Below are 15,871 nucleotides of genomic sequence, written 5' to 3' on the forward strand. Positions count from 1 at the left end.
CTGGGACTCACTGAGGGCCATGTACTAAGACCACAACTGGGGCAACTGGAGTCATACTGGGAGCAACTGGGCCCATATTCAGGTCCACACTGGGAATGTTTGTAACCATACTGGAAGTGACTGGAATCACACTAGAAGTGACTGCGATCAACTGACAGTAACTGGGTCTAAACTGGGGACACTGAAGAGGGACTGGGACCCTGGTGGCGGAAACTGGAACCACATCTGGAGTGACTGGCACTATACTGGGGCCAACTGGGGCCATGTTGTGAGTAAGTGAGATAGAGTGGGAGCAGCTGGGCTCATACTGGGAGTGACTGGGCTCATACTGGGAGTGGCTGGGCTCACACTGGGAGTGGCTGGGCTCTGGGAAGCACAGGATGGGCAGCAGGGGTAGGGAAATCCCCTCCTGCTGCTCTGCATTCCCAAAATCCTTGTTCCCAGTTCCAGCTCTGGCCCTGACCAGCAAATCTGCTCCAGGATCCCTTTCCCTGAGGACACTTCCCTGCCCTCTCCCCACCTTGCTGCCTCTGGAAATCAGAACTTTGGAGCCTCATCCCATTGTTTCCTCCTCTTCTTTCCTATTATTTTGGGATCCCACTGCATCCCCTTTACCCAAGCACTGGGATTCCCCTGCCCTGCCATTCTTTGTTTTGCAGCCCCCACACTCCTTTCTTTGACTTCGGGATCCTCCTGCCCCCCCTTTCCTGCACATCCTGCCTTTCCCAGCCCCTAGATCCCCATTTTCCTTGACCCCAGGGACCCTCAGGCCCCCATTCCCAGCCATCCCAGCTCACCTCACCCCCACACCCCCTGTATTTGACTCCAGGACCCCCTTGCTCCCCCTGCCCACCCATCCCACCTCTCCCAGACTCCAGAACTCCAAAGTGGAGAGACCACAGAGAGCAAATTTCTGGGAGGGTTTTTTGGATCTGAATCTTGGTGCTTTGAATTTCTTTAGCTTTCATCTGCATATTTTGGAGGAGTAGTTTGCCCAGTTTTGATGGTTTGGGGTTTCAGGGGATCTGTGCCAGGCACCTCCATTTGGAGGCATGGGAGGATCCCAGGATTTTCCAGCATCCATGGATGCTCCCCAAGCAAAGCCCCTTTGGGGGTGACTCCCTTCGTTCCCTACACTGTGGTTGCTCCTCACGCAATCACACCATTCCCTTCTCCAAGAGCATCATCCCCAATTTCCCCCTTTCAGCTTCTAAAAAAAACCACAAAACAAATAAATCCCATTTTCCTTTTTGGGGGTGCCCACATGTCTCCCTCAGCTTCAGTTCTCTTTGTTTCAGCTGTGACTTCAAGGTCCCAGTTTGGGGCTCCTGGATTGGTTTGAAGGATCTGAGAGGGATTTGGGGGCCTTGAGGTGGTTTTAGGAGGTCTGGGGGCAGTTTGGGGGCCCTGGATTTGTTTGAAGAAACTGGGAGGGAGTTTAGGGGTGTCTTGAAGTGGTTTGGGTGTCCTGGGGTAGTTTGGGAGGCTCTGGGATGGAGTCAGGGCGGAGGCTGAGGGAATTTCGAAAGGTCTGGGTGCCCTAGAAGGGGTTTTGGCGGGTCCTGCGGAGTCTGGGGGGGGAGGGAGGGGTGTCGAGGAGGGGACTTAGGGCAGTCTGGGGGCAGTTTAGAGGTCCGGGGCAGTTTAGACAGTCTGCGACAGATTTTGGCGTCTGGGAGGGGGTTTAGGGGGTTTGTGGGGTGTTTGGGAACCCTCGGGGTGTTTCAGGGGTTCGGGAGAGTTCGGGAGAGGATTTGAGGCATCCTGAGGGTCCGAGAAAGTTCGTGGAATACCAGGTGGAGGATTTGGGGCTCTCAGGGGTATTTTCGGGGGGGATTTGGGGCGTTCTGAGGCGCATCCCGGGGTGGGGGGAGGGGCTAACCCGGCTTCGTCACCTTCACGGCCAGCAAGGCCCCGAGGGGGTCCCGGGGGTCTGTGAGGGGTGGTTGGGTCCCCCCCAAAACCCGCCATGAATCCCCGAATGCCCCCCCAAATATTCCCATATCTTTCCGAAATCACCCGAAACTCGCCGCCATTGCTCACCTGTTCCGGCAGCGCCCTCGAGTCCCGCCCTCCCCCTGCGCCGCCTCTGATTGGGCGCTGCGCCTGCCTCTCAAAGGTGTAGCCAATCAGCGTTCAGAAACGCAGCGCGCGGTGACGGCTAATGAAAGCCCGCGCCATTTTGAGCCTGTCCCGTACTACAACTCCCGTCATGCACCGCGGCCCGTTCTGGCCAATCACAGGCGAGACTACAACTCCCGTCTCCCCCGCGCCCAATCGGGTCGGTCCCAGCCGGTTTGCGGACCCCCCAAGTGCCCCCGGACCCCAAAATGCCTCAGAAGTGCCCCCGTGACCCCAAACTGCCCCAGAAGTGCCCCACGAACCCCAAACTGCCCCAGAAGTGCCCCCAGAACCCCCAAGTGCTCCACCAATACCCACTGAGGACCCTCAAATTCCTCCTCGGACGCCTCAATGCCCCCCCAATTTTATCCAGGACTCACAAGTGTCCCCTGAAAGACTCTTCGGAGCCCCAGACTCCATCCTCGGACCCCCAAGTGCCCCCCAAGTGTCTCCTCAGACCCCCAAGTGCCCCCCCAAGTGCTTCATAAATTCCCCCCCAGACCTACATGAGATCTCCAAGTGCCCCCCAACTGACCCTCAGACCCCAATTCCACCCCAACCCCCCCTCCAATCTCCCCAGCCCCCCTTCCCATGGGGCCCTTTCCCAGGATTTGGGGCTCTAAAGGATGCACTTGGGGGGCCAGGAGGAATTTGGGGGCACTTGAGGGGCTGGTGAGTTCGGGACGGGATTTGGGGCAGGATTTACAATTTGGAGTGGGATTAAGGGAATTTTAGGTGGAATTCAGGGAATTTTGGGTGGGATTCAGGGAATTTAAAGTAGAATTCAGGGGATTTAAAATGAAATTAGAAGAGATTGGGTGGAATTAAAGGAATTTAGGGTGGAATTAAATAATCTTTGTGTGAAAGTAAGGGGGGGGTTGTTGAATTTTAGGGATTTGCGATGAAATCCTGGGGATTCTAAGAAACATTCATGTATTTTTGAGAGGAGTTAAGAGATTTGGGGTAGATTTAGGGATATTTGGGTAGAAATAAAAAAATTGATGGAATTAGGAAGTTTTGAGGTGGAAATAGGGAGATTTGGAGAATTTTAGGACAAATTAAAGTAATTTTGGGTGAAATAAATGGGATTGGAGAGATTTAAAATTAATTAAGGGAGTTCTGGGTTCAATTAATGGGGATCTTCAGTAAAATTAAGGGGATTTGGGATGAAATTGAAAATTTGGGGTGAAATGAGATCAATTTTATGTGAGGGAATTTCCAGTGGAATTCAGGAGATTTATGGTAAAATCTCAGGATTTTGATGCATTTATAGGGGTTTGAGGTGGAATTAAGGCAACTTTGAGTACAACCAGTGTGGTGTGAGGTGAAAGTCAGGGGAGGTTTCAGTGAAATTAAAGGAAATTTGAGAGGAGTTACGAGACCTTGAGGGGAATCTTGGAGATTTGGGGAAAAACTGGGGGGATTTGAGGTGAAATTCTGGGGATTCAAGAACTGATTAAGGGACTTTTGAATGGAATGAAGGGATTTGGGAAGGAACCAGGAGGCTTGATGGCACCATAGGAGATGATGGGACAGAGCAGGTGAGATTTTTTGGGGTGTGAAGTCAATAAATCCCCTTTTCCCAATGATTTCCCAATATCTGTCTGTGTCCTGATGGATTTTCCTCCCCTGAACTCACCAAAGTGTGCACGGAGAACCAGGAGGATGTGGAGACCTCCAGCCAGGTGTGTTCCCAAGGTGGGTGTAATGGTTTTGACCCATGGCTTCCTCAGTAACTAGGTGTAACTAAGGAAGCAGACATCACAAGTATTCCACACCTGTTTTCCACGTAACAGAGGAGGAGTTTAGTTTCCTTTTTCTGGGGAGCTGGGTGTGGGAGAAGCCTGGATGGTCTGTTCTGTTCTTGTGGTGTTCCTGACCTGGGACGTGGGTGAGATCATTTCATGCTTGCTCTCCTTTAATTACATTTGTCTGTGTCATTTATTTAGGTTTAGTTTTGTTTCTTCCTCTTTTCTGGTTAACAAGTTGTTTGGTTTGTTTTTCCCTTTTTTCCCTTCTCCCTTTTCCCTGGGGGTGGGGTCCCACGTGGTGTGTACACATGGTATATATGTGTTTGCAAATGTCAGGAAAATATAATTCCTTTTTAATTCAGTTCAGTTTCTTTTGAGTTCTTCTCTTTTCAGTTTTTTTCAGTTTTTTTTTTCCTTTGCTACGGGGACTCAAGGGGGAGGGGGAGGGAGAGGGCAGTCCAGGTTTGGTAAGAAGCTACTGGAATCCCAGTCACTGGGAATGTGGGTCACCAGGTTGTCCCCAATGTTCCAGGTTCAGGAGGATTCTCAGCACAAAGCAAAAGACACTAAAACACAGCTGAGGTAGCAAAGCAAATTTCTTGGTGAGCAAAGCCAATGGATCCTGTTCCTTGGCACACAAACAGCACATCCCCAATCCCTGGAATGTCCCCAAGCCAATGGATCCTGTTCCTTGGCCCAGCAAACAGCACATCCCCAGCCCTGCAATCTCCCCAAGCCAATGGATCCTGTTCCTTGGCACACAAACAGCACATCCCCAGCCCTGCAATCTCCCCAAGCCAATGGATCCTGTTCCTTGGCAAACAAACAGCACATCCCCAATCCCTGGAATGTCCCCAAGCCAATGGATCCTGTTCCTTGGCCCAGCAAAGAGCACATCCCCACCCTGCAATCTCCCCAAGCCAATGGATCCTGTTCCTTGGCACACAAACAGCACATCCCCAGCCCTGCAATCTCCCCAGCCCGCGGGGCAGGAGCAGCAGGTGCAGCGGCACTGGCGGCAGGGCAGGCAGGCAGTGCCCCTTCAGGCCGGGCCCTGCACCAAACCAGGCCCAGCTGGGCCTCCTCACCCCCAGCCCAGCCCACCCCTCCTGGCTCCTCTCTCTGCAGGGCAGCTTTGCCAACTGCAGCACCAGCCCCTGAGTGCCCATCGCACCAGCCCAGGCTGCAGCAGCTCAAGGGGCTGACTCCGGGACAACAACGGCTCTGCCCGTCATTCTTCCTGGGGCACAGCCCAAGCTCTCAGCACTTCCAGCTCACACTGATGGCTCTTTCTCCAGGCCTCAGTTCTCCACAGGCAAACTCTGCACTGTTTTCTCACACCACATTGACGAGCACAACCATAGACCAAACATGACAGGCCCAGACACGATTCTGGTCCCTGACACAAGTGCCACCACGTGGGCCGTGGCTGGAACACGTCGATGTTCTGCCATGAGAACAACATGGGATGGAACACATATCCTGTTGAGAGTCACATTAATGATACTGAACAAGGAATAGAACAGATAATGCATAAACCCCAACAACTAAAGCACAAACAACGCCAATCCCTTCCTTAACCAATCCCAGCCCCATGTCCATCCAATAAATGGATTCCAGCTGTAATTCTCTATGAGGTGTTGACTGAGTTTCTGTAGTTCCTGTAGTTGTACATGAACAGAGTTACAATGGTCACTTAAGATCATACAACATAACCCTGCAAAGTCTCCATGTCCAGGCAAATGTGCTAAAAGCAAACCCTCAATTGCTCCCCCATTTTGTAGCGTAGCGTGTCTAATGCTGTCTGCATCCATTAACAAGTCACACAGAGCTGTGCTGGGGTGTTGCTGAGTTTTGGTCACCAACAGCCAAGTCTATTGGAGTTTTTGAGGGATTGAGCACTCGCTACCACAGGAACCAGCAAAGAGGCAGCAATGACTTGGGGAGTGCCCCAAAACTCAGCTGTATCTTGGTAATCAGGTGCAAAGCATGAATGTCTCAGGTATGCAGGTGGTGAGTTTGGTTTTGTTGAACAGTTACATTTGGAGATAAGAGACTTGGCTTCCCCAAGGTACAGGGGCCACCTTTAATTGCCATTGGCACATTGGCCCAGGCTCGTCCCCACAGGTTAAAGAGGCACCTTGTGGGATTTGCACATGTGTGCTGGAACTTCTGGCTGGATTGGCTGTGGTTGGATTACACCAGTGGGAAGCACTTTGATACCACGGTATGGTGGCATTAACCCACCAGGACACAGTGCCATCTCTCGTGCTGGTGAATTTAAAGGCAGCACCATTGTCTGCATTCCAGGTGTCCGGGATACACAGCTCTTGTGGGGGTAAGGCAGGAGATTTCCTGAGCTGGGACAGCTGTGGCCGCAGTTGATGTCCAGCAGGCTGGAAATGCAGCAGTGCTGCTGCAGGACTGCTGTAACTCGACACTGGTGAGAGGAGCACCCACCAGGCACGTCGTGAGCGGGTTCCGAGCTGTGGCGGTGCCAAGGCACACGGTGTCCTGTCCGGTGGCATTAGCCAGGGTCACCCAGACGTTTTGGTCCAGAGGGGTGTGAGTCTGGAGTCAATACAACAGCAGTGACCTCCCCACTCCTCCCACTCCCACCCGTCACTCCTGCCAACGTCAGTGCTGAGCAGGCTGAATGTACAGCACAATGCGAGTCTAACATGAACTTTTGGTCACACACTAAGAATGTTTTACGTGGTGCAATAATCCCAGCAACTGGCACAACACATCCATTAGATCTCCTTACCAAAATGGGCTGCTGATTAGCGAAAGAAGCGAATGCCACTAGTTCTGCCCTGGAAGAATTGCTATTAGACACACAAGACAATAAGAAAGCCTTGCTGCAAAATTGTGCTGCAATTGTCTTTCTGCTTTTGCTCAATGGACAGGGATGTCAGGAGTCTGAAGGCCTCTGCTGCCTTAACTTCTCAGATCATTCTACCTCCTTTCACTCCCATATCAATCAGCTGAAACCTTTAGTTCATTAAATTCGCCAAGATGATTGTTTAACCCTTGATGAACTTTTCAACTGGCTTCCCTTTAAAGGCCTTTCCTCCACTATGAGAAAAATCATATTTCTCTTACTAGGACTTTTTATAGTCACTCTCTTTAGGTGTGTTTTTCCATGTCTGCTCAGTTGTGCCAGGAGGTTCCAATCAATAAAACATATCCAGCTTTAGAAAATAAAAATGGAAGATCTGTAGGAATTGATTCACAATATCTAGCATGGAGAAAGTCCTGCCAGAAATTGATTTCTGAAGGAGATCAACAAGCCACTGATAATGCTTTAACAACTGATGTTTTTAATTTTGTTTGAATGCACAGAATGTTTGGTGAAATGTCTTTTTGCAAAGTCACTGTTTCTTATCCCCAGAATACCCTGTTATCTCAGGGTCTGGAGGAAGACTGCCACATGTCTGTTACATGAACCCCTCTCCTACTGAATGCAAATCCCTTTACTCCCATTGGCCCAGAGCCAAACCCCCTCTTGTCTCTTATTTGTGGGTTTTGAATCCCTCCAAGGTCCATATAAACAAACCCCTGACCATGAATAAACTCTCATTGTACTTCTCCCTCTCTGGGTGATCTCCGTGTGTCCTTCTCTGGGGCTCTCAGTGACCACATGGTAAGGAAGGCAGGGAGCACATTTTCTCCTAGGTTATGGAATAAACTCCAGGACCAGGAGATCCATTCATACCATTGCAGTTTGCATGCCCACAACAGACAGCACCAACAAGGCAGAAAGAACCCCCAGAAGAGACAAGCCCCTTGAGCTGCTGCAGTCTGGGCTGGTATGATGGGCACGCAGGGGCTGGTGCTGCAGCTGGCAAAGCTGCCCTGCAGAGAGAGGAGCCAGGAGGGGTGGGCTGGACTGGGGGTGAGGAGGCCCAGCTGGGCCTGGTTTGGTGCAGGGCACGGCCTGAAGGGGCACTGCCTGCCTGCCCTGCCGCCAGTGCCGCTGCACCTGCTGCTCCTGCCCCGCGGGCTGGGGAGATTGCAGGGCTGGGGATGTGCTGTTTGTGTGCCAAGGAACAGGATCCATTGGCCTGGGGAGATTGCAGGGGTGGGGATGTGCTGTTTGTGTGCCAAGGAACAGGATCCATTGGCTTGGGGAGATTGCAGGGCTGGGGATGTGCTGTTTGTGTGCCAAGGAACAGGATCCATTGGCTTGGGGAGATTGCAGGGCTGGGGATGTGCTGTTTGTGTGCCAAGGAACAGGATCCATTGGCTTGGGGAGATTGCAGGGCTGGGGATGTGCTGTTTGTGTGCCAAGGAACAGGATCCATTGGCTTGGGGAGATTGCAGGGCTGGGGATGTGCTGTTTGTGTGCCAAGGAACAGGATCCATTGGCTTGGGGAGATTGCAGGGCTGGGGATGTGCTGTTTGTGTGCCAAGGAACAGGATCCATTGGCTTGGGGAGATTGCAGGGCTGGGGATGTGCTGTTTGTGTGCCAAGGAACAGGATCCATTGGCTTGGGGAGATTGCAGGGCTGGGGATGTGCTGTTTGTGTGCCAAGGAACAGGATCCATTGGCTTGGGGAGATTGCAGGGCTGGGGATGTGCTGTTTGTGTGCCAAGGAACAGGATCCATTGGCTTGGGGAGATTGCAGGGCTGGGGATGTGCTGTTTGTGTGCCAAGGAACAGGATCCATTGGCTTGGGGAGATTGCAGGGCTGGGGATGTGCTGTTTGTGTGCCAAGGAACAGGATCCATTGGCTTGGGGAGATTGCAGGGCTGGGGATGTGCTGTTTGTGTGCCAAGGAACAGGATCCATTGGCTTGGGGAGATTGCAGGGCTGGGGATGTGCTGTTTGTGTGCCAAGGAACAGGATCCATTGGCTTGGGGAGATTGCAGGGCTGGGGATGTGCTGTTTGTGTGCCAAGGAACAGGATCCATTGGCTTGGGGAGATTGCAGGGCTGGGGATGTGCTGTTTGTGTGCCAAGGAACAGGATCCATTGGCTTGGGGAGATTGCAGGGCTGGGGATGTGCTGTTTGTGTGCCAAGGAACAGGATCCATTGGCTTTGCTCACCAAGAAATTTGCTTTGCTCCCTCAGCTGTGTTTTAGTGTCTTTTATTTTGTGCTGGGAATCCTCCTGAACCTGGAACATTGGGAACAACCTGGTGACCCACATTCCCAGTGACCCACATTGGGAACACACCTGGTGACCCACATTCCCAGTGACCCACATTGGGAACACACCTGGCTGGAGGTCTCCACACCCTCCTGGTTCCCTGTGGGCACTTGGGTGAGTGCAAGGGGAGGAACATCCATCAAGATACAGATAACATTAGGAATTCATTTGAAAAAGTGCATTTGTTGACATTACAATCCAAAAAATCCCATCTGCTCCATCCCATCATTTCTTCTGGTAGCATCAAACCCCCTAATTCTTCTCCAAATTCTTTAATTCCACTCTAAAGTTCCTTAATGCCTCCTAGAATCCCCAGAATTTCATCCTAAATCCCCCCAATTTTACCCCCTATCCCAAAGATTTCTCCCAAGTCCCCTTATTCCACCCAAAATTCTTTACTTCCACTGAAACATCCCCTGATTTTCACCTCATACGATAGTCGTTCTGTTCAAAGTTACCCTAATTCCACCTCAAATCCCTATGCACCCATATAAATCCTGCTGATTTTCCCCCAAATCCTCTGAATTCCACCCCAAATTTCCTTTAATTCTACATTAAATTCCCCTCATTTCTTCCCAAATTCACAAGTTAAACCTAAATCCCCTTAATTTTACTAAAAATCCCCATTAATATTGCCCCGAATTCACTTAATTCTATCTAAAATCTCCACTATCACAATTATTTCACTGAAAATTCTATTAATTCCACTTAAAATTCCCCAAATCTTCCTATTTCCAGTTCAAATCCTCTTAATTTCATCTAAAATTTCCTTATTTATACTCAAAGTAACCCTAATTCTACCCCAAATCTCTTAGTTCCACCCAAAAATACCTTAATCCGTCTTAGAATCTTCAATATTTTCTCCCAAATCCGTAAGATTCCACAAAAATCCCCATAATTTCATACAAAGGATATTGAATTCCATCTCAAATTCCTTTAATTCCACCCAACCTCCACTAATTTCACCTCAAACCCCCTTAATTCTGCAATAAAATCTTTCAATTACACTCAAAAGTCCCTTCATTCCATCTAAAATTCCCCAATTCCACCACAAATCTCTTATTCCCACCCCAAATCCTTTCCCCAACTCACGAGCTCCCCAAGTGCCCCCAAATCCCTCCCGGCCCCCCAAGTTCCCCCTTGGAGCCCCAAATCCTTGGAAAGGGCCCCATGGGAAGGGAGGGCTGGGGGGATTTGGGGGGATTGGGTTGGAACTGGGAGCTCGGGGGGCACTTGGGGGTCACTTGGGTGACCCATGCGGGTCTGAGGGGGCATTTATGGGGCAATGGGGAAGCACCTGGGGGTCCGAGGAGACACTTGGGGGGCACCTGGGCGTCCGAGGATGGAATCTGGAGGTTCGAAGAGTCTTTCAGGGGATACTTGTGAGTCCCGGATAAACTTGGGGGGCACTGAGGGCTCCGGGAAGGGGATTTGAGGGTCCTGAGTGGGTATTGGTGGAGCACTTGGGGGTTCTGCGGGCACTTCTGGGGCAGTTTGAGGTCCTGCGGGCACTTCTGGGGCAGTTTGGGGTCCGGGGGCACTTGGGCGGCCGCAAACTGGCTGGGACCGACCCGATTGGCCGCGGGGGAGACGGGAGTTGTAGTCCCGGCTGTGATTGGCCAGAAAGGGACGGCCGTGCATGACGGGAGTTGTAGTACGAGACTGGCTCAAAATGGCGCGGGTGTCACGGCCACGTTTCTGCGCTACATTTCTGGCTGCTGATTGGCTACAGGCAGTGACGGGCAGGCTCATCGACCAATCAGAGCCGGTGCCGACGGAGAGCGGGATTCGAGGGCGCTGCCGAGCGAGGTGAGCAATGGCGGCGGGTTTCGGGTGATTTCGGAAAATTTGGGAGCATTTGGGGGGCATTCGGCGACTTAGGGCGGGTTGTGGGGGTCCCTCACGACTTGCCCACCCCCCACAGACCCCTCGAGACCCCCCCCGGGGCCGTGTTGGCCGTGAAGGTGAAGAAGCCGGGTAAGCCCCTCCCCCCATCGCGGAATACGCCTTAAATCACCCCAAATTCCCCCCGAAAATACCCCTGATACCCCCAACCCCCCACCTGGGACCTCTAAAACTGCCCCGGACTCTCGGGATTCTCGAAATTCCCTTCTGAACTCTCTGGAGCCCCTGAAACACACCGGGCCCCTCCAAACACCCCGGAGACTCCTCCAAACCCCCTCCCAGCCCCCCAAACCTCTCCCAGACCATCTAAACTGCCCGCAAACTCACCTAAATTTCGCTCCCAGACTACCCAAACCACCGCAGGACCCGCCAAACTCCCTTCTAGGGCAAACAGACCTGCCTAAATTCCCTCAACCTCCTCCTCGACCCCCACTCAGAACACCCAAACCTTCCCAGGATCCCCAACCCACTTCAAGACCCCCCTAATTTCTCTCGCAGTCCCTACAAACCACACCAAGTCCTCCAAAACGCTTCCAGACCTACCCCAACCATCCCAGGATCCTCCTAAAACTCCCTCCCAGACCTCTCAAAACAACTCCAGGGCCCTCCGAACCCCTGCAAGGAATACCGAGGGTCCCAGGGGTGGCTTCTGCCCTGAGTCTCTGCTCGGGGTGCTCAGAGATCCTCCTGGGGACACTAAAACAGGGAGCCCGGAGAGTGGGGACCCATAATACATGTAGGGCCCCCAGCAAGCCCATTAGGGGACACCCCACAAAGCCCAAAGTGGAGAGACCAGAGAGCAGGAACTTCTGGGAGGCTTTTTTTGGGCTGAATCTTGGGGGTGCAGGAGGGACACAGTGCTGGGGAAGGGGGTTTTCAGGGGGCCACAGGTCCAAGGAAAGGGGAATGTAGCAGCTTTGAGAAGGGAAATGGGGGGTCCAGGGGGACGTTGTGCCCAGGAAAAAGGGGGTCAAGGACTCCCCAGTGTTGGGCAAAGAGGAATCATGGGGTAGGGAGACCCAGAGTGTCCAGGAAAAGGGATTCAAGGGATCCCACAGTGTTCCAAAAAGGGGAGGGGGGGAGGGGGCCACGTGTCTGTGGTCTGGGAAATTCAGGATTGGGGGTTTCAGGGGTCCCAGAGTAAAAGAATCAAGGACGTGTGAGAGCTGGAAGAGGTGGCATGGCCAGGAAAGGGGGTCCAGTAGGGCATTGGTGCAGGATAAGGGGGTGCAGGGGCATCCCACTGCCTGGGGAGTGGGCGATCAGGAGGGTGCCAAGGTGAAGGAAAGGCAGGACTGGGGTGGAGAGAGGTAGTTGGTGGGTCCAGGGGGTCCCTGTACCAAGAAAAGGGGAGTCCAGGGGATGGCAGGGTAGAGGAAAAAGGAGTGTGGATTGTGGGATGGGTGGGAAGGGGGCTCAGGGTTGTCCTGGAGTCATAGAATTAAGAGGTGTGGGGACAGGAAAACTGGGAATGGCCGGACAGGGCTTTCTGGAGCCCCGGCAGCCTGGAGAGGGAGAACCCTCAATAGACAGAAGACCCCCAGCAGCCAGGACAAGGGGCACCCCCAGAACCCGAAAATGGAGAGACCAAACAGGAGGAGTTCCTCTCAGTGTTTTCTTGGCTGAATCTTGCAATTTTGGAGAATTTCATGGACACAAGAAGCTCAGCGAGTTCTACAGATGGTCTTTGGCAGGAGAAACCCCCAACCCAACGCACTCACACCTTCTTTTTCCCCCCAAACCAGGATTTCTCCTTCCCAAATCTTGTTGGGATGGAGCAGGAGTCTGTGAGGAAGAGGAAGATGCCCCGGGACCCCCAGGCAGGTGAGGAGGAAGTCAGTGCCCCTTTGCCCCTCTCTTGTGCTGCATCTTCCAGCCCAGCATGGCCCCGGCTGCAGGACAACCCCACTGCCGACGCCATCCTGCCGGGGCCGCGTTTGGGGGGATGTCCTTGGCCTTCCCTGTGGGCCAGAGGCAAATGCCCTGCCTGTGCTTCCTTCCTCTCCTTCCCTCCTCTCCTTCTTCCTCCTCCTTTTTCCTCTCTCTCCTTTCTCCTTCTGCTTCTTTTCTTACTCTTTCTTCCTTTGTTTTATTCCTTTTTTGTGTTCCTTCCTCTCTTTCCTTTTCATTGCTCCTTCATTTCTCATTCCTTTCTTCTTTTTCTTTGTTCCTTCTTCTTCTTCCTCTGCTTGTTCCTTTTTCTATTTCCTTCATCTTGTTCTTCTTGTCCTTGTTCCATCCTCTCCCTGCCCTGTTTCTCTTATTCCTTCCTACTCCTTCCTCCTTCTCCAGCTTCCTTCTTCATCTTTCTCCTTCCTTTTCCTCCTTCCTTTTCTTTCTTCCTTTGTCCCTTCATCTCCTTGTTCTTTTTACTTCTTGTTGCTTCTTTTCCTTCATTTTCTTCTTTACTCCGTTTGCTTCTCCTCTTTTCTTCTTCCTTCCTTCCTCCGTCTACTTGTTTCTTTATCTTTTACTTTCTTCATTTTGTGTTTGTTCTTGTCTTTCTTCCTTTTCTTCCTTCTTTTTGTTTCTTTTTCATCTTCCTTCTCCTTGTTCCTTTCTGGTTTTGTTTCTTCCTCTATTTCTTTCTTTTGCTTCTTCCTTCCTCTCATTTTCCTTCCTGCCCCAGGCCCCGAGCTGAGCACGGAGAGCACAGAGGACAAATCCCCCCGGCAGAACCTGGTGGCAGAGGCCGTTTTGGATGGCTCTGTGGCTCAGGAAGTCACCAGGGAGGAAGAACCACAGAGATGCCTCAGAAGGAGGAGAAGCTCCAAAACCAGCACAAAGTGCTCTGAGGTCTTGAAACCCACCCAGGGGCGGGAAGGCAGACGGAGGTTCAATCGGCGCTCTGACCTGGGGGTGCAGCAGCAGCTTCAGACCAGGGAAAAGCGCTACAAGTGTCAGGAATGTGGGAAGAGCTTCAGCAAGAGCCCCCAGCTGATCCGCCATCAGATGATCCACACCGGGGAACATCCCCATGAGTGTTCCGAGTGTGGGAAGAGGTTTCCGAGCAGGTCCGATCTCCTCAGACATCAGCGCACGCACACGGGGGAGAGGCCCTTTCGCTGCACCGACTGCGGGAAGAGATTCAACCGCAAGTCCACCCTTGTCAGGCACCAGACAATCCACACTGGGGAGAGGCCTTGTCGGTGTGAGGAGTGTGGTAAGAGCTTCATCTGCAACTCTCTGCTCATCATCCACCAGAAGATCCACACTGGGGAACGTCCCTACGAGTGTTCCGAGTGTGGGAAGAGGTTTCAGAGAAGCTCCCATCTCCTCGTGCATCAGCAGACTCACACAGGTGAGAGGCCCTTCAGCTGCACTGACTGCGGGAAGAGCTTCAACCGCAAGTCCACCCTTGTCAGGCACCGGATCATCCACACCACGGAGAGGCCATACAAATGTGGGGACTGTGAGAAGAGCTTCATCCGCAACGCTGAGCTCATCATCCACCGGATGACCCACACTGGGGAACGTCCCTGCAAGTGTTCCGAGTGTGGGAAGAGGTTTCAGACCAGCTCAGATCTCCTCAAGCATCAGCGCACACACACAGGGGAAAGGCCTTTCCGCTGCACCGACTGTGGGAAGACCTTTGCCCTCAGCTCCAGCCTCGTCAAGCACCGGCGCACCCACACCGGGGAGAGGCCTTACAAATGTGGAGAGTGTGGGAAGGGCTTTACCGACAGCTCTACCTTGATCAGACACAAACGGACCCACCGGTAAGAAAAGCCCTACGACTGCCCTGACTGTGGGAAGAGCTTTGTCTTCTGCTCCAAATCCATCACCCTTTGAAGGACCCACGTTGGGAACAGAGCTGATGTCCCACATTCCCAGTGATCCATGTTGGGAATACACCTGGTTGGTGGTCTCCACATCCTCCTGGTTCACTGTAGGTGGCCTCAAGCAACCCTGAAAGATCTTCCAGATCTCTTCTGTAGTTAATATTTCCATGATTCTAATTCTCCATGGCTCTGCCTCTCTGTAGGCCACCCAACTCAACCCCATGCACAGTCATATAATGCCTTTTTTTTCTTTGATTTTCTTTGATCCATTTTCCTCCCTTTTAATTACTTGAATTTGGGGTAAAAATAAAAGCATGGAACAAAGGCATCTGAAGTCTTACTGTTTCACAGGGATTTTGTGGAAGAATTTGGGGGTTAAAGGGATATTCAGGTGGATTTCAGGGCTCTGGGGAGGTTTACCTCAAAGCTTGGGGCACCCAGGCCACGTGAGTTTTGTTCATCACTTTGCAGTCCAAAATCATTGGGGTTCAATCTGTCATCTCTTAATGCCTCAACCCCAGCCTAAAAAGTCTCAATACAACACCCAAACTTAAGACTCCCAAAACCCACCTGAGGGGTGTCAACAACTGAAGAGGAATGTGGTAGTTTTGGCTTAAGTTTCAGTATAGGTCCCATTTAGGCCTCAGTTTTTAGCAGGCCTCAAAGGATGTGACAAAGATTAGAGGGGACAGGCATCATCTGACTTAAGCGGCCAAAGAGGTATTTCATATCATCTGACATCATCAGGAAGTGTCAGAGAGTATAACAAGCAAGGAGGGAGGAGTCTCTTTCTCTTTCAGTTCCTGCTCCTAACCAGGAGGGTTCCTTGCTGCCCTGATTTTTAGAGATTAGGCCATTCCACGCTGTTGTTTGCCTAGGGAGGTGAACATTCTCCTGTTAATCTCTCTCTCTCTCTCTCGCGGGGGAGGGTTTTGCAAGGGGAAGTTTTGGGAGGTTTTCTGGGATTTGGGTGGTTTGGAAATCTGGGTTATTAGCTGGGCGATCTCGGTGAAGGTGTTTCCTTTCACTATGTGTTGTTCATGTTCTGCCTTAAGTTTTCTTCTTTTCTGTATAAATATAAAAACCTGACCGTGTTCAAAACTTAATTTCTGGTTTTTATCCCTCACTCCCCTTCTCTGGGAGTGGAGGCTCTGACT

At 51.9% G+C, this 15,871-nt stretch overlaps 1 protein-coding gene across 1 annotated transcript in view; it reads left to right on the plus strand.

The window, feature by feature from the left end:
* Positions 1-15,032, plus strand: part of LOC139684146 (uncharacterized) — an 800,710-nt gene extending 785,678 nt beyond the window's left edge. Inside the window, 1 exon segment of the mRNA XM_071579747.1 lies at positions 13,879-15,032. Coding sequence (XP_071435848.1) covers positions 13,879-14,655 — 777 coding nt within the window. The 3' untranslated portion in view covers positions 14,656-15,032.
* The last annotated feature ends 839 nt before the right edge of the window (positions 15,033-15,871 follow it).

The sequence above is a fragment of the Pithys albifrons genome, chromosome 32, assembly GCF_047495875.1.
Source record: "Pithys albifrons albifrons isolate INPA30051 chromosome 32, PitAlb_v1, whole genome shotgun sequence".
Lineage (NCBI taxonomy): Eukaryota > Metazoa > Chordata > Aves > Passeriformes > Thamnophilidae > Pithys > Pithys albifrons.